This window comes from Ascaphus truei, chromosome 9 (assembly GCF_040206685.1).
Source record: "Ascaphus truei isolate aAscTru1 chromosome 9, aAscTru1.hap1, whole genome shotgun sequence".
NCBI lineage: Eukaryota > Metazoa > Chordata > Amphibia > Anura > Ascaphidae > Ascaphus > Ascaphus truei.
The window spans coordinates 20,347,729-20,373,085 of record NC_134491.1 but is presented as its reverse complement, the minus strand read 5'-3'; the positions used below and the strand labels follow the sequence as shown (position 1 = coordinate 20,373,085).

Below are 25,357 nucleotides of genomic sequence, written 5' to 3'. Positions count from 1 at the left end.
AGAAAATTGGACTCCGTAATAATATATGCACCTGGATTGAAAACTGGTTAAAGGACAGACAATAGAGGGTTGTCATAAATGGAACTTTTTCAGGTTGGGCTAAAGTCGGGAGTGGAGTACCTCAGGGATCGGTACTGGGACCCTGCTTTTTAACTTGTTTATTAATGACCTTGAGGTTGGCATCGAGAGCAAAGTCTCCATCTTTGCTGATGATACTAAATTGTGTAAGGTAATAGAATCAGAGCAGGACGTAATTTCTCTTCAAAAGGACTTGGAGAGACTGGAAACGTGGGCAGGTAAATGGCAGATGAGGTTTAATACAGATAAATGTAAGGTTATGCATTTGGGATGCAAGAATAAAAAGGCGACTTACAAATTAAATGGAGATATATTGGGGAATCCTTGATGGAGAAGGATTTAGGAGTGCTTGTAGACTGCAGACTTAGCAATAGTGCTCAATGTCATGCAGTAGCTGCAAAGGTAAACAAGATCTTATCTTGCATCAAACGGGCAATGATGGAAGGGAAGTAAACATAATTATGCCCCTTTACAAAGCACTAGTAAGACCACACCTTGAATATGGAGTACAATTTTGGGCACCAAGCCTAAGAAAAGACATTATTGAATTAGAGAGTGCAGAGAAGAGCCACCAAATTAATAAGGGGATGAACAATATAATTTATGAGGAGAGGCTAGCTAAATTAGATTTATTTACATTAGAAAAGAGGCGTCTAAGAGGGGATATGATAACTATATACAAATATATTCGGGGACAATACAAGGACCTTTCAAAAGATCTATTCATCCCACGGGCAGTACAAAGGACTCGGGCCATCCCTTAAGGTTGGAGGAAAGGAAATTTCACCAGCAACAAAGGAAAGAGTTCTTTACAGTAAGGGCAGTTAAAATGTGGAATTCATTACCCATGGAGACTGTGATGGCAGATACAATAGATTTGTTCAAAAAAAGGTTGGACATCTTTTTAGATGGGGAAGGTATACAGGGATATACCAAATAAGTATACATGGGAAGGATGTTGATCCAGGGATTAATCCGATTGCCAATTCTTGGAGTCAGGAAGGAATTCATTTTTCCCCTTAATGGGGTTTTTTGTTTGCCTTCCTCTGGATCAATAAGTCAGTATAGATAGAGAATAAAGTATCTGTTGTCTAAATTTAGCATAGGTTGAACTTGATGGACCTACATCTTTTTTCAACCTCATCTACTATGTAACCCCTTCAATGCTAGAATCTTTCCCGGGGCCAGCCGGGCTTTTGCAGAGCAATACGGATCAGAATGCAGAGCAGTGGGTTTCAGGCCACTCTGGCACTGACGGGGTTAACAGAGTGGTGCCCTTAGCAGAACTCAGGCCAGTTAATGGCTGTAAAGGCAGCAGGGGGTTATCTCCCTCCCCTCATGGTGGCACAAATCTGCCCCCACCCCTCCTCACTCACCCCTCCTCTGCAAACTCCTGAATCAGCATCAGACTTTATCTGAGTCACATCCGCAGGGTAAAGAAACCAACAGAAATAGATCAGAAGGACAAAGCCACAGAACCAGGAACCCACAGCTACGCCCACTAGACACGGGACACCGACAGCTGAACCCACTAGTGACACAAGGAACCCACAGCTGCCCCACTAGTGACAAGAGGAACCCACAGCTACGCCCACTACAGACACGGGACACCCACAGCTGCCCCCACTAGTGACACAAGGAACCCACAGCTACACCCACTACAGACACGGGACATCGACAGCTGCCCCCACTAGTGACACAAGGAACCCACAGCTATGCCCACTACAAACACGGGACACCCACAGCTGCCCCCACTAGTGACACAAGGAACCCACAGCTACGCCCACTACAGACACGGGACACCCACAGCTGCCCCCACTAGTGACACAAGGAACCCACAGCTACACCCACTACAGACACGGGACATCGACAGCTGCCCCCACTAGTGACACAAGGAACCCACAGCTATGCCCACTACAAACACGGGACACCCACAGCTGCCCCCACTAGTGACACAAGGAACCCACAGCTATGCCCACTACAAACACGGGACACCCACAGCTGCCCCCACTAGTGACACAAGGAACCCACAGCTACGCCCACTACAGACTCGGGATACCCACAGCTGCCCCCACTAGTGACACAAGGAACCCACAGCTACGCCCACTACAGACACGGGACACCCACAGCTGCCCCCACTAGTGACACAAGGAACCCACAGCTACGCCCACTACAGACACGGGACACCCACAGCTGCCCCCACTAGTGACACAAGGAACCCACAGCTACGCCCACTACAGACACGGAACACCCACAGCTGCCCCCCTAGTGACACAAGGAACCACAGCTACGCCCACTACAGACACGGGACACCCACAGCTGCCCCCACTAGTGACACAAGGAACCCACAGCTACGCCCACTACAGACACGGAACACCCACAGCTGCCCCCCCTAGTGACAAGAGGAACCCACAGCTACCCCAACTACAGACACGGGACACCCACAGCTGCCCCCACTAGTGACACAAGGAACCCACAGCTACGCCCACTACAGACACGGGACACCCACAGCTGCCCCCACTAGGTGACACGAGGAACCCACAGCTACGCCCACTAGGTGACACGAGGAACAGGCATAGAGACAGCAGATCTTTACATTAAACTAAGAGGGAGATGTGCATCAATGTGCAAATAGAAGTGTGTTTTGTATGATTGTATATCATTATATAGCACTCATAGTGTACTCAGCGCTTTGTAAAAGAGACAAACACAATACAGGGAATTATAGCACAATAAGTGCAACAAATAAGATCAGACAATAGGAAAGGAAATCCCTGCCCCGCAGAGCTTACAATCTAAGTGGTATGTTGGGAGAGTTACAGAGACAGCAGGTAAGAGAGTAAGAGCAGTAGATGGCAGTGATTGGCCACAATGGTTGGTAGGAGCGACTGTGGGACAGTAGCCGTGAGTCCAGGCTGTTGAGATGCCTCACCTAGGAGGTGAGTTTTAAGGTTGGACATAAAGGTGAGGAGAGAAGGTGCTTTGCTCAATTTACTGCCTACATTTGTGTCAAATGTATGAATAGTTTCCTACGTGCGACGCAAATTGTTACTTGATACTTCAGACCTGCCGGATTCCCTCCCCCCCCGCCAATACAAAATAAAAACGTGTCGCAGAGAGAAACTTTCATGAGCGTCACTTCCTCAGGGGTATATTCTGAGGATCAGGGGTATATACAGAAGATCAGGGGTATATACCCCTGAAGAAGTGATGCACACGAAACGCGTAGGGTCAGAGGTTAAGGCTAATCGCAAGAGGTGTGTGTGCAGCGTTCCAGGCACGGTGATAAATTACCAAGCAGCATCAAGTGGTACTTCCGCCGGCGTCTGCTCCTGTACCACGGAGCGTGTAGACGGCATCGGAACGCTGCTACAGACGCCCCCTGCAACGGAGGAGATGGCAGCAGCATGTGCCACAGTTGGACGGGCCGTTATTACACCGCATTACGGTGAGTAGGATACTGGTTTTTACCACCAGACCAGCAGCGTCCCACCACTCTATTTGTAGAACTTTATTATCTTTTAGTTTTTCAGCCGTTTTATTTGTTTTTTGTTATCGGTTTCAGTTGGTAGTGTGTTGTTTGTTTGTCACGTTTTTGTGTGCCAGTATTGTATTGTATTGTTTGTTCCGTTGTAGCAGTATACACTATGATTTTGTCTTGTGTTTAATCCTGAGACACTTCACTGTGGATCCATCAAGCCGATCCGGGTGTGACAGATTGGATTTCCTAACAAGGTTCCCAATACCATCTATCAGCATATTTGGACATTTATTGGACATTATTTGCGGCGCCGGTTCGTATTAGTTATATAGTATGTAAGTACATTTTACATTTATTCTAACAGTTACAAATATTACCACAAACACAATCATGATAGAGACTGTTGTGGGGAAGAAATTCATTTAGTTACTGTACTCCAGAGCCTGTTACACATGACATGATTAGCACACGCTTTTGTATGTAGCATAATGCGTGTCACAACTAGTAAAATTATTATATGGAGTTATAGGGAGCGGTTATATAGAGTAATCAGAGTTTTAGGGAGGGGTTATATGGGGCGATAGGAGGAGTTATAGACAGTGGTTATATAGAGTAACGGAGGAGTTATAGACAGTGGTTATATAGAGTAATCGGAGGAGTTGCAGGGAGCGGTTATATAGATTAATCGGAGGAGTTACAGGGAGCGGTTATATAGAGTAATCGGAGGAGTTACAGGAGCGGTTATATAGATTAATCGGAGGAGTTACAGGGAGCGGTTATATAGAGTAATCGGAGAGTTACAGGGAGCGGTTATATAGAGTAATCGGAGGAGTTGCAGGGAGCGGTTATATAGAGTAATCGGAGGAGTTGCAGGGAGCGGTTATATAGATTAATCGGAGGAGTTACAGGGAGCGGTTATATAGAGTAATCGGAGGAGTTACAGGGAGCGGTTATATAGAGTAATCGGAGAAGTTGCAGGGAGCGGTTATATAGAGTAATCGGAGGAGTTACAGGGAGCGGTTATATAGAGTAATCGGAGGAGTTACAGGGAGCGGTTATATGAGTAATCGGAGGAGTTACAGGGAGCGGTTATATAGAGTAATCGGAGGAGTTACAGGGAGCGGTTATATAGAGTAATCGGAGGAGTTACAGGGAGCGGTTATATAGAGTAATCGGAGGAGTTACAGGGAGCGGTTATATAGAGTAATCGGAGGAGTTATAGGTAGCGGTTATATAGAGTAATCGGAGGCGTTACAGGGAGCGGTTATATAGAGTAATCGGAGGCGTTACAGGGAGCGGTTATATAGAGTAATCGGAGGCGTTATAGGGAGCGGTTATATAGAGTAATCGGAGGAGTTACAGGGAGTGGTTATATTTAGTAATCGGAGGAGTTACAGGGAGTGGTTATATTTAGTAATCGGAGGAGTTACAGGGAGCGGTTATATAGAGTAATCGGAGGAGTTACAGGGAGCGGTTATATAGAGTAATCGGAGGAGTTACAGGGAGCGGTTATATAGAGTAATATAGAGTAATCGGAGGAGTTACAGGGAGCGATTATATAGAGTAATCGGAGGAGTTATAGGGAGCGGTTATATAGAGTAATATAGAGTAATCGGAGGAGTTACAGGGAGCGGTTATATAGAGTAATCGGAGGAGTTACAGGAGCGGTTATATAGAGTAATCGGAGGAGTTACAGGGAGCGGTTATATAGAGTGATCGGAGGAGTTACAGGGAGTGGTTATATTTAGTAATCGGAGGAGTTACAGGGAGCGGTTATATAGAGTAATCGGAGGAGTTACAGGGAGCGGTTATATAGAGTAATCGGAGGAGTTACAGGGAGCGGTTATATAGAGTAATCGGAGGAGTTACAGGGAGCGGTTATATAGAGTAATCGGAGGAGTTACAGGAAGCGGTTATATAGAGTAATCGGAGGAGTTACAGGGAGCGGTTATATAGAGTAATCGGAGGAGTTACAGGGAGTGGTTATATTTAGTAATCGGAGGAGTTACAGGGAGCGGTTATATAGAGTAATCGGAGGAGTTACAGGGAGCGGTTATATAGAGTAATCGGAGGAGTTACAGGGAGCGGTTATATAGAGTAATCGGAGGAGTTACAGGGAGCGGTTATATAGAGTAATCGGAGGAGTTACAGGGAGCGATTATATAGAGTAATCGGAGGAGTTACAGGGAGCGGTTATATAGAGTAATCGGAGGAGTTACAGGGAGCGGTTATATAGAGTAATCGGAGGAGTTATAGGGAGCGGTTATATAGAGTAATATAGAGTAATCGGAGGAGTTACAGGGAGCGGTTATATAGAGTAATCGGAGGAGTTACAGGGAGCGGTTATATAGAGTAATCGGAGGAGTTACAGGGAGCGGTTATATAGAGTAATCGGAGGAGTTACAGGGAGCGGTTATATAGAGTAATCGGAGGAGTTACAGGGAGTGGTTATATTTAGTAATCGGAGGAGTTACAGGGAGTGGTTATATTTAGTAATCGGAGGAGTTACAGGGAGCGGTTATATAGAGTAATCGGAGGAGTTACAGGGAGCGGTTATATAGAGTAATCGGAGGAGTTACAGGGAGCGGTTATATAGAGTAATATAGAGTAATCGGAGGAGTTACAGGGAGCGATTATATAGAGTAATCGGAGGAGTTATAGGGAGCGGTTATATAGAGTAATATAGAGTAATCGGAGGAGTTACAGGGAGCGGTTATATAGAGTAATCGGAGGAGTTACAGGGAGCGGTTATATAGAGTAATCGGAGGAGTTACAGGGAGCGGTTATATAGAGTGATCGGAGGAGTTACAGGGAGTGGTTATATTTAGTAATCGGAGGAGTTACAGGGAGCGGTTATATAGAGTAATCGGAGGAGTTACAGGGAGCGGTTATATAGAGTAATCGGAGGAGTTACAGGGAGCGGTTATATAGAGTAATCGGAGGAGTTACAGGGAGCGGTTATATAGAGTAATCGGAGGAGTTACAGGAAGCGGTTATATAGAGTAATCGGAGGAGTTACAGGGAGCGGTTATATAGAGTAATCGGAGGAGTTACAGGGAGTGGTTATATTTAGTAATCGGAGGAGTTACAGGGAGCGGTTATATAGAGTAATCGGAGGAGTTACAGGGAGCGGTTATATAGAGTAATCGGAGGAGTTACAGGGAGCGGTTATATAGAGTAATCGGAGGAGTTACAGGGAGCGGTTATATAGAGTAATCGGAGGAGTTACAGGGAGCGATTATATAGAGTAATCGGAGGAGTTACAGGGAGCGGTTATATAGAGTAATCGGAGGAGTTACAGGGAGCGGTTATATAGAGTAATCGGAGGAGTTATAGGGAGCGGTTATATAGAGTAATATAGAGTAATCGGAGGAGTTACAGGGAGCGGTTATATAGAGTAATCGGAGGAGTTACAGGGAACGGTTATATAGAGTAATCGGAGGAGTTACAGGGAGCGGTTATATGAGTAACAGGAGATATAGGGAGCTGTTATAGGAGTTATAGGGAGCAGTTATATGGCGCAATAGAAGTTATAGGTAGAGCTTACATGGGGCACTTGAAGGGAGAGGTTATATGGGGTAATCAGAGGACTTATAAGAAGAGTTATAGGAATCAATACAAGGCTGTATAGGAGGCGTTATATGGGCCAATATGTTATATGGATCGACAGGAGTGGTTATATTGGACAATAGGAGTTGTTATAGGGAGCGGTTATATTGGGCAATAGGAGTTGTTATAGAGAGGTAATAGGGGTGTATGAGAATGTACAGGGGAGGTGTGCACTCTGATAGTTTTTTATGCTGCTGTGTGGTATTAAGTCTCTCTTGTGCAGACACACCGGGGGTGGAAGGTTTGCACTGTATAAATACTAGATGCTGGATCTGCACTGAGGTCTCTCCCCCCCCCCCCCCCAGCCAGGGCCCAGAGAGCGTCCATCCTGACAAACTGTTTCCGTACTGCGGTTATCAGCCGCACACAGACCTTCCTCTGACAGGCAGAGGTTTGGGAAGGATGAGGAAGGGGACATCAGTCAGAAACAACGGGGCAGTGTGCTGGATCCTTACTGTCCTGTCTTACCTGACATAGAGGGGACAGTGTCACACAAAGTGTGGGGTCCATGTCTGTACTCACTCACACAATGAGGTACACTATCCTCCTCCTCCTCCTCCTCACATGGATACAATGTAAGTACTGTAACAGCAACTTGTTTCCTAATGTGGGCATGTGTGGGGTAGTTACCCTCTTATTGTTAGTGTGTGATTGGGTTACACTGTGTGTGTGTAGTTGTGTTAAACCCCGATTGTGAGTGTGGTGGTTGTTAAACTGTGTGGTTGTGTTACACCCATTTGTGAATGTGTGGTTTTGTTACACTCTGTGTGTGGTTGTTACAGTTTATGGTTGTGTTAAACTCTGATTGTGAGTGTGTGGTTGTGCTATCCCCCCTGATTGTGCTGTTCCTGACCCCCTAGGCTCCCCCGATCAGCCCCTGCGTGAGGTCCGTGCCATCCTCAGGGGATCAGTCTCTGTCACTTGTCGCTATGACATGGATCAGCACAGGAGCCTGGTGAGCAGCTGGTGCCGGCAAGTGTCCAGGGCCGAGTGTGACGACGTCGTGGACTCGATAGGGACAATCAGCAAATCCCACCAAGGACGAGTAACAATCTCCCAGATCCCAGGGAAGACCGGCTCTGTCACTGTAACAATGACACAGCTCCAGGACTGGGACAGTGGGCTGTACATATGGAGAACATGGACCGGGAAAGATTACAAGGTCAAACAGAGTGTCCTGCTGCAAGTTGTGGAAGGTAAGAGCAGAGGGACACCGTGCATTAGTTGGGAGTCATGTTCAGGGTTAACATGTGTGTTACATATATGTATTTACATACGTGTGTGTGTGTGTGTGTGTGCAGGGTTACCCTCCAGCTCTCAGGTGGTCAGAGCTACATCCCGTGGTGACGTCCAGTTACACTGTTCATACAACAAGCAGCAGAACTGGTCCAAAGTCTGGTGCAAGCAGAAGGATGCACGGGTCTGCGATTGGGTCGCTCATTCTGACGGAGACACAAATTCTGACTACCAGTCGAGACCTCGCGTATCCAACGACCCGCAGGCCAGGAGGATGAGCCTGACGCTGACACGGCTGGAGCTTTGGGACAGCGGAGTGTACCGGTGCCAGGAGTCCGGGGGGTCAACAGTGCTGGAGAATGTCCTGCTCCTTGTGACTCCAGAGGAGACCCAAACCCACGGTGAGGCCACGAGTGAGTCCATGGTAAATCTTATAGCCACGGCCTGGAAGTGTCAGCTTGTCACACTTTCTTTCTCTCTCCTCCCCACCCACGACAGAGGTGACCGTGACTGGTGAGGGGAAATCCAGATCCTTAACCACCCGTCGCACTACAAAACTGCCGACTCATCCACTCCCCGTCCGTCCAGGTATTGAAACGATACGCGTTTAATATACAGCAACTTAAAGACAGGGTTTGAAAACTGCACCCCCTCCCCCACTGGGTTCCTGAGGTTCTTCTCATTCATTTACCCTGACAGATGGAAGACACTTCCATTCCGTGGGCGTTACCCCTAACAAAGCCCCAATGCAAACCCCCAGCCCAACGTTTGTGCCGGCAAGGTAAGAGAAAGGCATCTTCATCGTGGGACTGCTGACTTCTGTCTGCCTGTGTGTACACATCTTACTCACACACCGTATTTACTTATTCCCTTGGCTGCCACATTAAACAGTCAGAAAACTCCATTCTGCTCAAGTGAGTTATCAACCTGCCCCAAGGGGTGACGTCCCCTGGTAAGAGGTTGGTGCCAGCAGCTCAGAAGCATGGGGGGGGCTTCGTCAATAAACTGTGATAGTGCGAATTTGTGCTCCCGCACGGAAACTACCACTTAAGTTAACGGGACTTATTGAATAAGCACCAATGGCTCCGTTGCGTGTTTGCAATTTTTTGGGGGTGAGATTCTATTGCAGATTAATGAAATCACCTTAATGAGTTGTGGGGCGATACACCCCCTAAGCGTAATCACGGCTTCTGTTTGAACCGAGCTGGCTTCTCCTGGTGGGAAAACCCCTGTGTAGATTACAAGGTGAAATGAGCTTTGTGAGATGGAGCATTCGCACCGACCGCTCACGGCTCCGACGTCACAAACATGAGATCGCACTCCCAACCGCAGCTTTGTGTCCCAGGGTTGTACAGATGCGGCACGGTGCCTGGGATGTCCTGCGCTGGCTTCTTCTCCTGGGGATGGTTGGGTGTCTCCTGCTTGTCAGCTGCTACGACAGGCTCTCAGGTGAGTGTGCTGATGTGTGCAGGGTGGGAGTGAAGATGAGCCCAGAACCGTACTGATCCGCTCTCTCCCTGCAGGCTTGTGCCACAATTTCCCCTTCGGCCGACTGTCACAGAAACCCGCGGGATTCAGTCTGTAATAAGAGACCCTTCACACGTGAATCGGAAATGGAGACAGCGTCCCGCTCAAACTTCTAGATCAGGGGTGGCCAACTCGTCTTCAAGGGCCAGCAACAGGTCTCTGCTTCAGCACAGGTGGCTCAGTCTTCAACCTGTGCTACAGCAAGGACTGATTGAGCCACCTGTACTAAAGCAGGGATATCCTTAAACCCCGACCTGTTGGTGGCGCTTGAGGACTGGAGTTGGCCGCCCCTGTTCTAGATGAACAACTGGATCTAGTGTCAGCCGATACACTGTAGAAAATGATTTAAGGATTGCAGTGCCTGACCGCCACGTGTTATCAACTTAACCTCTTCTCTGCCAGGGAGTCCTGCAATGCATTGCAAACAACTTCTTAATACAGTGCAAAGCAATGGGTTACAGATCCCCTCCAAAAAGGGAAATGGTTCATTTCTACCTGTAATGACTAAACGTTCACAGCGGCAACTAAAGTATTTGGAAATTCTCTGTGTGTGAGAAACTGCCATAAGGTATCTAAATCAGGGGTGTGCAACCAACAGGTCCGGTTTGAAGGCTATCCCTGCTTCAGCACAGGTGGCTTAATCAAAGACTGAACCACTGATTGCTTCACCTGTGCTGACGCAGGGATATCCTTAAACCCCGACCTGTTGGTGGCTCTTGAGGACTGGCATTGCCCGCCCCTGATCTAACCACACACACACACACACACACACACACACACACACACACACACTTCATATCCCAGGGGATCAGTCCTGAAGCAACTAACTTGACACATTACAAGATGAGGGGATTGGGACGGGAAAGCGCAGTTACAAAATGTAGAACACCACGCCCTTTACAAATTCCGCATTTCATCACATACGCTTCTTCCAACACTCATTTGTATGAGGCACCCACATACACAACACAGGAGAGAGCCAGCTTTGCACACCAACAATAACTGCTCATATAAAATGATGTATGTATGCATGTATTTATATAGCGCTATTAATGTGCATAGCGCGTCACAGCAGTAATAAACGTGGCAATCATATAAATAACAAATAATACAAATAACACATAATGGGAAGAAGTACTTTCAGACACAGGTGACATTTAGGGGGGAAAAAAAGAGTCCCTGCCCCGAAGAGCTTACATTCTAATTGGTAGGTAGGAAGAACGTACAGAGACAGTAGGAGGGTATTCTGTTAAGTGTGTCTGTAAGGGGCCAAGGTTTATGTATGAGGTATAAAGTATTAGCCACGGAGCTTCGTGAAGCAGGTGTGTTTTAAGATGGGTCTTAAAGGTGGATAGAGAGGGTGCTAGTCGGGTATTGAGTGGCAGGGCATTCCAGAGGTGTGGGGCAGTCAGTGAGAAAGGTTTAAAGGCGGGAGAGGGCTTTAGATACAAAAACGCGTAGACAGAAGACATCTTTGAGCAGAACGCAAGAATCGGGATGATGTATAGCGAGGAATTAGGGCTGAGATGTAAGGAGGAGCAGAAGAAGAGTGTAAAGCCTTAAAATTGAGCAGGAGAATTGAGTGCAAGATACGGGATTTGATAGGAAGCCAGGAGAGGGATTTCAGCAGGAGAGACGCTGAGACAGATTTAGGAAAGAGTAGAGTGATTCTGGCAGCAGTGTTTAGGATAGATTGTAAGGGAGACAGGTAAGAGGCAGGAAGGCCGGACAGCAGGAGGTTACAGTAATCAAGACGGGAGAGAGTGAGGGCCTGAGTCAGAGTTTTAGCAGTCAAGCAACAGAGGAAAGGGCGTATCTTTGTAATATTGCGGAGGAAAAAAAACGACAGGTTTTAGCTACCTTTTGAATGTTATAGGAGAATGAAAGAGAGGAGTCGAGTGTGACCCCTAGGCATCGTGCTTGTGCTACTGGTGTATGATAGTGCTTCTAACAGTAAATGTGGAAGGAGGTAGTAGGGGCAGGTTTAGGAGGAAGTATGAGGAGCTCTGTTTTAGCCATGTTAAGTTTAAGACGGCGGAGGACCATCCAGGATGCAATAGCGGGGAGACATTCAGAAATGTTGATCTGTACAGCAGGTGTAATGTCAGGGGTTGAAAAGTAAATGTGTGTCATCAGCATAGAGGTGATATTTGAACCCAAGAGATGTGATTAGGTCACCTAGAGAGTGTGTGAAAAGAGGAGATGTCCCATGACAGAGCCATGGGGAACCCCCACAGAGAGATCAATAGAGGAGGTGATGTTAGCAAAAGAGACATTGAAAGTATGATGGGAGAGGTAAGAGGAGATGTGATGTCGGCAATAAAGATAAAAGCTACCAGTAGTTTATAAAGTTTTTATTAGCTGGGTGAGGTACACAGTACTTACAATTACAGCTAATAGGAAGAAAAAAAAAATTACAATTTGAAAAATTGTATTATATAAAATAAAAATGTACAAAGTTTTCCGTTCGTAACAAATTCACAATTCATGCACCTGCGGTAACGCCCCGGACGCGTACGCACACAGTCAGAAACGGAACAATCCTGCATGCAGAGTGTGAGAGCGCCATCTGCAGGAGGATCAGACGCTTTACATCCCTGCAGGTTTAATATACACAGCGTCGGCCCACACTGCCCCCTTTCTGTACTCACGAGAACATTTATACCGACATATTATACACCTCACACATTGGGGGGCAGATTCAGGGGAGTTTTATCTCAGAATCTGGCATAGATAAAATGTCCAAAAAGAAATAAAAATTATAAATCAACATTCATTTTAATCCCCCCACAAAAAGATTCCCCTAAAACTAAACCGACAATACACTTCTGTACAAAATAAGATCCAAACCCAGTATAAAGAAGGAAGAATATGTCTATAAACTCTTTAAATACAACAAAAGTCTCAGCTACAATGTACAACACACCGTGTGTGAGCGAAGTCCTGCTGCTAACTACCAGCCCGCCAACCCTGCACGGACACAGGGCATTGGGTGCACACACTGTGGGCACCTCTTGCAGTGACTGGGTTAAATAATGAAAGCCGCGAGCCTTCCTCAGCCTCGTCATCAGGAAACAAGCTTTGCTGGAAGACTTATCCCAGGACAATGCGGCCTCAGCGCAGGTACCCACTTCGGAGGTGATGAATGGTTACAGATAAGGAGGAGGGGGGGGGGGGGGGGAGGAGGATGTAATGCCTGCGTACAGAGCTTTGTAACACACATGTGCAGAGCTCACCGTGTCAGCCCTGTGTGCAGAGAGAGACGGGGGAAGTATGTTGTGGTTGCGCTGATCACATCACCGCTGGGTTCTGGATGCTGGCAGAGTGGTGGGAACATCGGTGTAAATGTCTCTTCCCTGAGATGAATCCTGTGGGGACCAGAGAATAAAACGTGATCAGGGAGAAAACGTGTTCGCTTTGTCCCCCGGCCCCTGATATCGTAATTCAACGGAACAACCTTCAACAAAACACGTTTCAAAGATATATTGATACAACGATAAGAAAATAAGGCACCAATCTTGCCTGAAGAGATCAGTGGTCCTGAAAGCTTGCACTCTTTGTCAGGATCAGTTAGCCATTAGAGCAGGGGGCTCAACTCCAGTCATCAAGAAACCAACAGATCAGATTTTTTTCAGGATTGCAGCTTTAGACAGGTGGCTCAGTCCCTGCTTCAGCACAGGTGGCTCAATCAGTGGCTCAGTCTTCAACGGAGCTACCTGTGCTGAAGCAGGGATATCCTTAAATCCTGATCAGTTGGTAACCCTTGAGGACCGGAGTTGAGCGCCCTGCATTAAAAGGTATCACGCATACCTTACTCTTTTTTCTTCTCTTAAAAATATTAGTTGACACGGTCTTTGTTTCATATATAATTATCCATAAATATATTGTAGCTGCACTTTATGAGGCCAGAAGCCCTAATTCCCAATAACACAAACCACAGATTATCCAACACAGGCTCCTTCTGGTGAGGGCTGGTAATGTCCTTAGATAAAACCGAGGGAAAGTGTTCACAATGATAGTGTTTGGAGCGATGCTATTAAAGGCAGGGGGAAAGACGTCACCAACACCGGGGCTGGGGCTCCCCCCCCCTCCCCCCCCCAACCACATCGCTAGACAACCCCGCCGCCCCTTCCCATAACGCCACTTCCTCGCCATGCACGGTTTCCGTACCGTCAGAGCGGCTCCATCATGCGGTGTCTAGTGAAACTCCACTCCCTGAAACACAGAACAGAACCAGCGTCAGTCAGGGGCCTCTGACCTGTAACATACAGCTTCTCAATGGTCATTGTGCAGAGAGAGACCCAAAAGCTGAGGGTACATACAGTGTATACACGCAACACCCATTGAAGGATTTCTCACGTGTATGTGGGCGTCCTCTTTCTCCTTTGGGGAGAAGAAGCGTCCGCCGTCCCCTCTCTTTCTGGCCATGGCGTGGCGGTGCCGTGACTCGTGCAAGTATTTCTGCAACATCGGAAAAAGTGGCATGGTCAGCAGCCGGACTGGGCAACTTCCTGGGTTTTTACCACCTGTGGTCCCCTCTTTATTTCTGTGCACACACACACTCTCTGCTCTCACATATCATTCATCCCCCGCCCCCGCCACTCAACCCTCGCTCACCCTCCTCTCCTTGGGGATCTTGCCCTCTGCCTCCAGTTTGGCTCGTGCTTGCCGCCTCTTCAGGATCCGGTGATACTGCTTGGCGTTCACATACAGCGGCTCCTCCTCCAGCATTTCAGCCCCGGGCAGTGGGATCCTCTGCAGGGCCGGCACTGAGCCAGTACCGGGCACCATCTGTGTGAAGGAAAAGACAGGGCGAGTGAGCACGGGGAACCGCGCACAGCGGGGACACAGGAGACATTTCTGCGGGCACAACAAACATGGCACATCCTGTGGGCGCAGCACACACCCAAGGTCAAAGACCTCCAGGACCACACACCCCGCAGCAGCCCAGAGAGGTGCTTGATACGTACCATCACCATGCCCCCTGAGTTCATCATGTTGCCAGACACAGGAAGGGTGACTGTGACGGTCCCCTGGCCGCTGTTGGTAGTGTTGGTGTTGCCCCCGGCCTGCATAATCTGAGCCCCAGCCAAGCTGGCTGCGGGGATGGTGATCATTCCTGTAACAGGGACTGTCACTTTAGGGAACAAAACAGAACAGGAAACAGAGGGACAGAGAGGGGAGGGGAGAGGATTAATCCCGGGGGGGAACCTCCAGAGCCGCCTCGGATACGCAGACCGGCACAAATCACACGGTGCAGACACAGAGCGTGAGGAGGAGGGGGGTGTCCCGGATAAGACAAGAAGCTGAAGGGCGGGGAGGACAGACCACAGGTAAAGCGAGACAGAGATTATAAGACTGCAGCGGGGATACAGAGGAGGGGTGGAGCGGCACCGCAGACAGTGTGGAGACGGGTATAAAGTGAGACACTGCACTGAGGAAGTAAGCACAAACACATCACTAGCAGAGACAGGGGCACAGTCCCTTACCTTGCTGTAGAATAGTCCCATCTGCATTTACTGGCTGGTACACAATAGTCTGGCCCTCTGCAGTCTGTGCCACCTGCTGGCCCTGGACAGTGATCTGCTGCTGGTTCTGAGGAGAGGACAAGTAGTGTAAATAACAAGCTGGGTTATGGAGGCCGAGGAGAGTTATAAATCAGCTCTCTTTCTCCCCCGCCCCGCCAAGGGCATTCCAGCTCTCCCACATCCATCCCAACATACATTAGCTCTCTCCGCCTTCCAGTTCCCCCTAACCCACATCTGCTCTCTCCCCCCTCCACGTCAGCCCTCCCAGTTCTCCGTTCCTATTCACATCATGTCTCCCTCTTATATCCATGCGGTTTCCTCCTCACCTGATTCTGTCCCGCAGTCACCGCTGTTTGTGGCTGCTGGATAATGATCTGCTGAGGCTGTCCCTGCTGCACCTGCAAAGCCTGCCCGCCCTGGATCTGAATCTGCCCTGGCTGCACCAACTGGATCTGTAAGAATTAACCATCAGCCACGCTCACTGCTGAGTGACACTTTGCGCACTCAGTGAAGCGCGTATACAAATGTATAACCTTGTAGGTAATAAGGCTCCAAGCTTTGCTTCTCTACACATGGTGTGTGTGAGTAGCGCAGAGAGCTGCGTGTACAGCTGCTCACACCTCCGGGAACCGACCTATACAAGCGTCTCACTCACCTGCTGCAGCCCTTGAGATCCCGATACGGGCAGCTGCATGAGGGTCTGTCCCTGGCCCCCCATGGCCTGCACCATGATTGGCTGCCCGTTGGAGGTGATGAGCTGCCCCCCGCTGACCTGCACCATGAGCGGCTGGCCCTGGACCTGCGCAGGGGAGAGGACAAAAATGTTATCACAGCAGGCGAGGAGGCCACATATCCCCCAGCTCCCAAGCATGGGCTCTCCCAGGCACAGGCAAGGGACACGGCCAGGGGAGCAAGAAGCTGCAGCGAGCAGAAGATGCTGTGCAACAAGGGGAGGCAGGGGGGGGGGGGGGGGGAGGACCATGAGAAGACACTCATGCAGAGCGCAGATACGGGAAGCACGCACGATACACAACTCATGCTGCACTCGTAACATTCATGCAGAGCGCAGTCACTACGGGAAAAGCTCATAGAATACAACTGCTGCAGTGCCTGGACACGCAGACAGAACCGGAATACGCCACTGATGCAGCAATCTCACACACAGAGAGCACGGAGTGCTTGTACTGTACAAGTCATGCAGCGCTCGGACGCAGACACAACTACCTGGAGGGTCTGAACTTGCTGCCCCGAGGCTGTGCCAACCTGAGCCTCGGTCTGCAACTGGACAGCAGTGACCGTACCCGGCTAAGGGGAAAGGAACAAGAAGAGACAGCCTAACCATGAGAGAAAAAAACAAAAGAACAAGGCGCACAACGCACATAGTGTATTAAAGTATAAAATGTGACTTTATGGTTAAAAATAAATAGTTCTGCGTACATCAAATAGGAAATAAACAAGCAGTTGGTATTTAGGTTTACCACACCAGGAGAAGACACTGTGCGACACCCTCAGATGGATCTCAGCATGCACTGGGTCTGCAGTCGTCTCATCAGTCTCTTCCAGCGTCCTCTGTTAGGGGATGGTAGATGGATGGGTCCTTTGTAGAGAGAGCCCCACAGCATACAGCTCACAGGTAGGTAAAGAAGCCGTAGGATTCAGCATCCATGGAACACTGCAGCATTTGCCACCACTCCTCGTTGGGCGCTCAGCGGTGACGTCACTAGTCGCACCTCAGCTTCCGTAATGCTCCTCATGGAACGCACGGCGTGCGTGTCAGTCCAGAGTTGTAAGGCAGCGGGGAGAGATGTTTCGCCAGGCAAATGACTAATAAACAGTGTCCAAACAGTGTCCAGATTCACAAAGGATGGGGGGAGAAGAGCATAGACACCTCTAATCCAACGCGTTTCGTAACACTAGGTTACTTCTTCAGTGTTACGAAACGCGTTGGATTAGAGGTGTCTATGCTCTTCTCCCCCCATCCTTTGTGAATCTGGACACTGTTTGGACACTGTTTATTAGTCATTTGCCTGGCGAAACATCTCTCCCCGCTGCCTTACAACTCTGGACTGACACGCACGCCGTGCGTTCCATGAGGAGCATTGCGGAAGCTGAGGTGCGACTAGTGACGTCACCGCTGAGCGCCCAACGAGGAGTGGCGGCAAATGCTGCAGTGTTCCGTGGATGCTGAATCCTACGGCTTCTTTACCTACCTGTGAGCTGTATGCTGTGGGGCTCTCTCTACAAAGGACCCATCCATCTACCATCCCCTAACAGAGGACGCTGGAAGAGACTGATGAGACGACTGCAGACCCAGTGCATGCTGAGATCCATCTGAGGGTGTCGCACAGTGTCTTCTCCTGGTGTGGTAAACCTAAATACCAACTGCTTGTTTATTTCCTATTTGATGTACGCAGAACTATTTATTTTTAACCATAAAGTCACATTTTATACTTTAATACACTATGTGCGTTGTGCGCCTTGTTCTTTTGTTTTTTGTCTAGTGTCTGGGGTGTCGAGCCACCCCCAAGAAAGGCTGCAGACCCACGATTAGTGCAAGATCCACATCTAAGGTCCACAATATTGTTTGTTAATCACGGTGCACTGTTCACTTGACATTTGTTGTTCACCAGTTATTAGCTGCGCACTATCACCCCCTTTTTTTTTTTCCACTGTAACCATGAGAGAGAGGCCTGAGACCACATACTGAGAGAGGTAGTACCACTCGCCTCCCTCCTTCAGAAAGAGTGAGAGACACACCCTCCCCCATGAGACCACAATGTTTATAATTGGGGGGGAGGAAATCTGAGAGGGAATGATAAAATGTGCCACAATAGAGAGAACTGCGGCCCCCGCTCAGCCCGTGGCCGGCCACAACGTGACCTCCTCACCAAGCTCACCCAGGCTTTGTCTCACCTGCTGCTGAATCTGCCCGGCCTGCACCACAATCTGCTCCGGGGAGCCATTACTGCTGGTCGTGTACTGCTCCATCTACACAGAGTGGAACCGACCCACCGCGAAGCCTGCAGATTTCTGAGAACAGACAAATAGTGTGTGAGGAGGGGACATGCACCCCACAATTACAATGAGACAGACATGTCACACAGGATGTGTTACCTGGCCTGGGGCACAGTAACACAAAACATGTTACACACCTCAGTCAGTATGAAGCAGCAGCTTATGTCTGAGGCAGAGCTGCATACAGGCATATCCTGCTTTAAGGACACTCACTTTAAGTACACTCGCGAGTAAGGACATATCGCCCAATAGGCAAACGGCAGCTCGCACATGCGCCCGTCAGCACGTCCTGAACAGCAATACCGGCTCCCTACCTGTACCGAAGCAGTGCGCAAGCGGGGAGACTATAGAGCCTGTTACAAATGCGTTATTTACATCAGTTATGCACGTATATGACGATTGCAGTACAGTACATGCATCGATAAGTGGGAAAAAAGGTAGTGCTTCACTTTAAGTACATTTTCGCTTTACATACATGCTCCGGTCCCATTGCGCACATTAATGCGGGGTATGCCTGTATAATTCTGCCAAGTATCTCTCACCTCAAGCCTACCAACAAAAACTAAACTGCAGAGCTTCTCCTACACAGCGTCTTACTGTGTGCCCTTTATCTGAAGTATACAAGAATTGGTGGTCATTGGGTTTTCCACCTTAGACACTAATACCTGTATGTATGTATGTATGTATGTATGTATGTATTTTGTCTCTTTACCTAAAGGCCATACAATGTGCTGAGAAAGTTGTCTACAAAGCTGGAAGTGTTTGGAAATAAAGCAGTACATTTACATTAACATTTGATACAAAAAAAAAAAATTATGTGCTGGGATTCTAAATGCCCCAGTGGCCAGTAAAATTTTAGTGTGCCCCCCCCCCACCCCAATATTTAGCTGCTTGGGACACCCAGCCCATTCCCCACCCCCCTTGAATGTCATACCATATTGTACCAGCTGTGTGTTTATAAACTGACCCTGTGATCTTTCCGTTACATGCAAAGGGCTCCTACACATACAAGTATTAAAGGCTGTCTCTCGCGGCACAGACTGTCTCAGTACTAGCCGTGTCTCATTTCCCTTCTCATGGTGTCTATGTCTGTCTCTCGGTATTGGCGCTCTCCCTCTTGCCCACCTCCCAGGTTATGTCTCTCTTATGCTGTCTGGCATTATCTCCCTCGGGTGTTATTGTATGGATGCATGTATATACAACGCCAACTACGTATGCAGTGGTTTACAAAAGAGACAAACACAGGGAACTACAACATAATAAGTGCAGCCAACAGAAAATCAGACAATGGGAAATGCTAACCAAGGCCTGGAGAGTTTACAATCTAAGTGGTATGTTGGGAGATTCAGGCTGCGCTTATAGTGCCTGGCGACGGCGCTCCAAAACAAATCCATTGACTCCGTCGCAAGTGCGACAGCGCGACCAAAAATGTTGAAGCCGGGTAAATTTGTTTTTTTAGAGAAAGACAGTCGCCACATGTGACTGTCTCTAAACCAATCAGAGCGTTGCCCGCCTTCCCCTTCGTGACGTCACTGGCCTTGTTGACAGCGACGTCGCTTAAAACTAAAATATAACATTCGCTAGTGGCGACGGCGATGCCATCGGTCGCGTCGCCAGCACTATAAGCGCGGCCAGAGACAGCAGGTGAGGGATAAGTGCAGTAGGTGGCAGTGCTTGGTCACAATGGGAGGTAAGTGTGGGACGGTTGCCATGAGACCAGTCTATTGAAATGAAGGTTTTTTTAGGTTTGACATAAAGGTGGGGAGAGGTGGTGTTTGGTGGATACAGAATGTCAGGGAGTTCAACAGGTAAAGGGCAGTGAGGGGAAAATGGTTTAAGGTGAGAGAGGAGAAGAGATTGGAGGGGGGGAAAGCAGCGATGGACGAATCCACCCAAATCCATTTCCAGAATTCTCGCATTTCCCCCCCAAAATCCGTGTGGCAGAGTAAAATTCGCAAACGGATTCGGTCGGTTTTAAATTGCGCAGATTCATAAAAAACCGCCATTGGATACAACCCGTGGATGGATTTCTAAAATCCAATTTGCGGAGTCACCAACTCGTTGGCGAATTCTTAAAGGTCCGTCAACGGACTGCGGAAACCACGGAGAGTTGGCAATAATAGTGGACCAAAAGGAACAGGTCGATCTGCTGCGGATCCAAAATCCGGCTAAAAAAAAATGAGCCCATCTCTAGGGTAAAGGAGACCGAGAACTTTGCAGTAGATCCGAAACTTGATGGGAAGCCAGGAGAGGGATTTAAGGAGGAGATCAGCAGAGACTGTTCTGGGAGAAGATGAAATGATTATAGTTTCAGAATATCAAATAGACTGCAAGGGAGGAAGTTGGGAGGGAGGCAGGGTGCTATAATCCAGATGGGAGAGGATAAGGGCGTGTATTGGTTTATTGACAGAAGGGCAGAGCTTAGCAATGTTACAGAGGAAGAAGCAACAAGTTTCCACCAGAGCAGGGAAGCGCAAACTTTTGAAGCCTGTCTCCCCTTCCCCAGCTCTCGCACCCACCTCCCCCAACTTGGATCCGCGTCCAATGACGCTGTGGGGTCATGTGACGTCACAGCCGGCTGAATCCCAGTAAGTAGAGAGTTGCAGAGGCCTCACGCGATCCCCCGGCATTTAATTAAATGTGGTGGGGAAGAGTGCGGGGCCTCTGCAACCGCCGCACCCCCCCCCCCCGGACAAATCTCCTGCCCCCCCAGTTTGCGCACCCCTGCACCAGAGCATGAATGTGTATGTGGGGAGGAGGAAGGCTCAAATGTCACACCCAGGCAACGTGCTTTGGGGACAGGATAGATTGTGGTTTGTGATGGGAAAAGGGGATATGGGGCCAGGTTTATGACGAGATAGGAGATACTCAGCTCTAGACATTAAGGGGCCTATGCAGAGAGCAGCGCTAGAATAAATTGGAGAGTTTAAGAAAAAGTAGGTTTAATGGAGAGTTTTATTCTCCATATGCAGAAATGGGCGAAATCCGCTATTTTTAGCATTACTGCACGTAGAGAATTGTAAATGAGGAGATGCGCGCAGCTGAAAGGGAGAAAAAAAAATCGCGCATTTTTTTTCCCCTATAGCCAGCGAACTCCTGCTTCTTGCCAACTTTAGTTGGCGGAGAAAATTGAAGAAAATCGCGCCAAAAACAGCCGCTAGATGGCGAGCGCGCCTTTCTGAATTTGGATATTTTTCAGGCTGGCGAGATGTAGGTTCTCGCCAGCCGCGCGGCGAGATTTTCAAATAGAAAAAAAAAATGGCGCTTTTTTCCTACCTCGCCATTTTCAGCTGTTTTTTGCGCGATTTTCGCCGGAAAATGGCGAGATTGTAAATAGCGCTGCTCTCTGCATGAGGCCCTTAGTTTGAGGCGGGGAAGCCCTATCCAGGAGGATATAGCCAAGAGGCAATCAGAGATGTGGGACTGGACTTCTGGTGTGAGGTTAGGGTTGGATTGATATAGTCAGAGTGTAGAGAGAAAAGAAAAATTCACAGCACAGAGGCCTAAAGTACCAACAGATCGTAAACTCTTCAGGGCGGGGACCTCCTCTCCTATGGTCTCTCATATTGTCAACTTCTATATACTATTTCTGTATGTTACTGGTCTCCCTCCTACATAATACTGTGCCATACAAATAAAAGATCATTATCAACAGGGGACAGACATGTCAAATAAAGATATGTTACGGTGTCTGTCTCTCAGCGTTGTATGTCATCTCTCACACTGCTGGTCTCCTCATGTTTTGGCTCAGTCTCTCACACAGTCTCTCTGTCCCCTGCCTCATTATGACACATGACTTCTCCCCGGTTTTATTGACTTTGTCTCTCGGTATTGGCGGTGTTACGGTCTCTTGGTATTGGCTGTCGGATTATGAGACATGCCTCGCCTCCCCATGTGTTATTTATATCAGTGTGTCTCTCCCCGAAATGTTGCTGTCTCGCTCACACCGTCTCGGATGTCTCTCTCGGTATTGGCTATCTCAGTGTCACGGTCTCGGTATTGGCTGTCTCTCTGTGTCACGGTCTCGGCTGTGTGTCCCGGTATTGGCTGTCTCTGTGCCTCAGCTGTCTCGGTATTGGCCGTCTCCGTGTCTCGGTATTGGCTGTCTCCGTGTCTCGGTATTGGCTGTCTCTGTGTCACGGTCTCGACTGTCTCTCGGTATTGGCTGTCTCTCTGTGTCACGGTATTGGCTGTCTCTCTGTGTCACGGTATTGGCTGTCTCTCTGTGTCACGGTATTGGCTGTCTCTCTGTGTCACGGTATTGGCTGTCTCTCTGTGTCACGGTATTGGCTGTCTCTCTGTGTCACGGTATTGGCTGTCTCTCTGTGTCACGGTATTGGCTGTCTCTCTGTGTCACGGTATTGGCTGTCTCTGTGTCACGGTATTGGCTGTCTCTGAGTCACGGTATTGGCTGTCTTTGTGTCATGGTCTCGACTGTCTCTCGGTATTGGCTGTCTCCGTGTCACGGTATTGGCTGTCTCTCTGTGTCACGGTATTGGCTGTCTTTGTGTCATGGTCTCGACTGTCTCTCGGTATTGGCTGTCTCCGTGTCACGGTATTGGCTGTCTCTCTGTGTCACGGTATTGGCTGTCTCTCTGTGTCACGGTATTGGCTGTCTCTGTGTCACGGTATTGGCTGTCTCTGTGTCACGGTATTGGCTGTCTCTGTGTCACGGTATTGGCTGTCTCTGTGTCACGGTATTGGCTGTCTCTGTGTCACGGTATTGGCTGTCTCTGTGTCACGGTATTGGCTGTTTCTGTGTCACGGTATTGGCTGTCTCTGTGTCACGGTATTGGCTGTCTCTGTGTTACGGTATTGGCTGTCTCTGTATCACGGTCTCGACTGTCTCTCGGTATTGGCTGTATCTGTGTCTCGGTATTGGCTGTCTCTCTGTGTCTCGGTATTGGCTGTCTCTCTGTGTCTCGGTATTGGCTGTCTCTCTGTGTCTCGGTATTGGCTGTCTCTCTGTGTCTCGGTATTGGCTGTCTCTCTGTGTCTCGGTATTAGCTGTCTCTGTGTCTCGGTATTGGCTGTCTCTGTGTCAAGGTATTGACTGTCTCTGTGTCACGGTCTCGACTGTCTCTCGGTATTGGATGTATCTGTGTCTCGGTATTGGCTGTCTCTGTGTCACGGTATTGGCTGTCTCTGTGTCACGGTATTGGCTGTCTCTGTGTCACGTATTGGCTGTCTCTGTGTCACGGTATTGGCTGTCTCTGTGTCACGGTATTGGCTGTCTCTGTGTCACGTATTGGCTGTCTCTGTGTCACGTATTGGCTGTCTCTGTGTCACGGTGTTGGCTGTCTCTGTGTCACGGTGTTGGCTGTCTCTGTGTCACGGTGTTGGCTGTCTCTGTGTCACGGTGTTGGCTGTCTCTGTGTCACGGTGTTGGCTGTCTCTGTGTCACGGTATTGGCTGTCTCTTGGTATTGGCTGTCTCTTGGTATTGGCTGTCTCTTGGTATTGGCTGTCTCTTGGTATTGGCTGTCTCTTGGTCTCGGTATTGACTGTCTCTGTGTCACGGTCTCGACTGTGTCTCGGTATTGGCTGTCTCCGTGTCTCGGTATTGGCTGTCTCCATATCTCGGTATTGGCTGTCTCTCACGGTGTCTCGGTATTGGCTGTCTCTGTGACTCGGCTGTCTCTCTTGGTATTTGGCTGTCTCAGTGTCACGGTATTGGCTGTCTCCGTGTCACGGTATTGGCTGTCTCTCACGGTGTCACGGTATTGGCTGTCTCCGTGTCACGGTATTGGCTGTCTCCGTGTCACGGTATTGGCTGTCTCCGTGTCACGGTATTGGCTGTCTCTCACGGTGTCACGGTATTGGCTGTCTCTCACGGTGTCACGGTATTGGCTGTCTCTCACGGTGTCACGGTCTCCCTCCCTCCGGTGTTATCGGTTCCCCCCCCGTACCGTCTCACCGCCGGTCCCGGTTCTTCTCTCCGCTCTGATTGGCTCCAGCACCGGAGCCCGAAACCCAATCAGCGCTTTGCTCACTCAAAATGGCGGATGGACAAAGGCGCAGAGAGGCTGCGATCACTGCGCATGCGTACACCCACGATTCCGTCACACCGCGCGTGCGCCAAATGAAAACCCGCCCCCCCATTTCTCTTCCAATCATCCCGCCCCGACTCTGTGGGGTCTCGCTGCGCATGCTCACAACCGCTTCCCGCCATCGAATGTTCTAGTCGGATTTGTAGCAGCAAAAGGCGGGGCGGGGCCAGCGTGTCAGGGGCGGGGCCAGTTTGTGCATGTAAACACCTGCCACATGCAGAGTTGCACAGTGAAAGCATTCAGCCATATAACACGTGTTAACATTCTACAGAACAGTCATGGCAGCCATGTTGTGTTTTATTGTATGTCTTTATTTATATAGCGCCATTAGTGTACATAGCGCTTCACAGGAGTAATACACGTGACAATCATATAAATAACATGGGAATAATGGCTTCAGACATAAACGTAACATTTAGGAAGAGGAGTCCCTGCTCCGAGGAGCTTACAATCTAAAGCTTGTCCCCATATAAATCACTTTACATTCGCCCCTTCCTATGTTACACTAACATTAAGGCACGGGTGCCCATGTTCTCTCCCATGTAGATGACTAACATTCTTTTATCCGGCCTCACACCTCTCTCAGACATCCATTAACAACGCTGCGCGTCCTAATCATCTCCGGAGATCTCTGCTGCTTCCTATTAATACCTGTATAACCTACACAATTCCTCCCATTTCCTTTAAAGCTCCACATGCCTCTGCACCTCCATATATCTCGCCTCTGCACCTCTATATATATCACCGCTGCACCTCCATATATCTCACCTCTGCACTCTATATATATCACCGCTGCACCTCCATATATCTCACCTCTGCACCCCCATATATATT

At 48.8% G+C, this 25,357-nt stretch overlaps 2 protein-coding genes across 7 annotated transcripts; one reads left to right on the top strand and one right to left on the bottom strand.

Moving 5' to 3' along the window:
• The first annotated feature begins 7,542 nt into the window (after positions 1-7,542).
• On the top strand, positions 7,543-12,713 carry LOC142502520 (polymeric immunoglobulin receptor-like). Its single transcript, XM_075613608.1, has 7 exons — positions 7,543-7,743; positions 8,029-8,364; positions 8,470-8,805; positions 8,903-8,992; positions 9,104-9,185; positions 9,750-9,853; positions 9,928-12,713. Exons 1-7 carry the CDS (start codon positions 7,677-7,679, stop codon positions 9,987-9,989), a joined length of 1,077 nt encoding a protein of 358 aa, XP_075469723.1. The 5' UTR covers positions 7,543-7,676; the 3' UTR covers positions 9,990-12,713.
• On the bottom strand, positions 12,271-24,521 carry NFYA (nuclear transcription factor Y subunit alpha). Of its 6 annotated transcripts, none has more exons than XM_075613610.1 (11): positions 24,383-24,521; positions 18,373-18,489; positions 16,681-16,764; positions 16,115-16,258; positions 15,786-15,911; positions 15,421-15,526; positions 14,902-15,068; positions 14,549-14,722; positions 14,291-14,392; positions 14,102-14,146; positions 12,271-13,299 (listed from the first exon to the last, which is right to left on the bottom strand). In XM_075613610.1, exons 2-10 carry the CDS (start codon positions 18,445-18,447, stop codon positions 14,129-14,131), a joined length of 996 nt encoding a protein of 331 aa, XP_075469725.1. In that variant the 5' UTR covers positions 18,448-18,489; positions 24,383-24,521; the 3' UTR covers positions 12,271-13,299; positions 14,102-14,128. The 6 variants fall into 6 exon arrangements, with proteins under 6 accessions (XP_075469725.1, XP_075469728.1, XP_075469727.1 ...); XM_075613613.1 differs by having other exon boundaries at positions 14,902-15,050; XM_075613612.1 differs by having other exon boundaries at positions 16,684-16,764.
• Positions 24,522-25,357: the final 836 nt, after the last annotated feature.

Coding starts and splice junctions, on each gene's coding strand:
- NFYA (XM_075613610.1), bottom strand. CDS start 18,447: ATGGAGCAGTACACGACCAGCAGTAATGGCTCCCCGGAGCAGATTGTG. Junction 16,765..18,372: donor CCGGGCAGATTCAGCAGCAG/GTGAGACAAAGC, acceptor CTTTCCCCTTAG/CCGGGTACGGTCACTGCTGT. Junction 14,723..14,901: donor ACTCAGGGGGCATGGTGATG/GTACGTATCAAG, acceptor TCCTTCACACAG/ATGGTGCCCGGTACTGGCTC.
- LOC142502520 (XM_075613608.1), top strand. CDS start 7,677: ATGTCTGTACTCACTCACACAATGAGGTACACTATCCTCCTCCTCCTC. Junction 8,365..8,469: donor CCTGCTGCAAGTTGTGGAAG/GTAAGAGCAGAG, acceptor GTGTGTGTGCAG/GGTTACCCTCCAGCTCTCAG. Junction 9,854..9,927: donor CTGCTACGACAGGCTCTCAG/GTGAGTGTGCTG, acceptor CTCTCCCTGCAG/GCTTGTGCCACAATTTCCCC.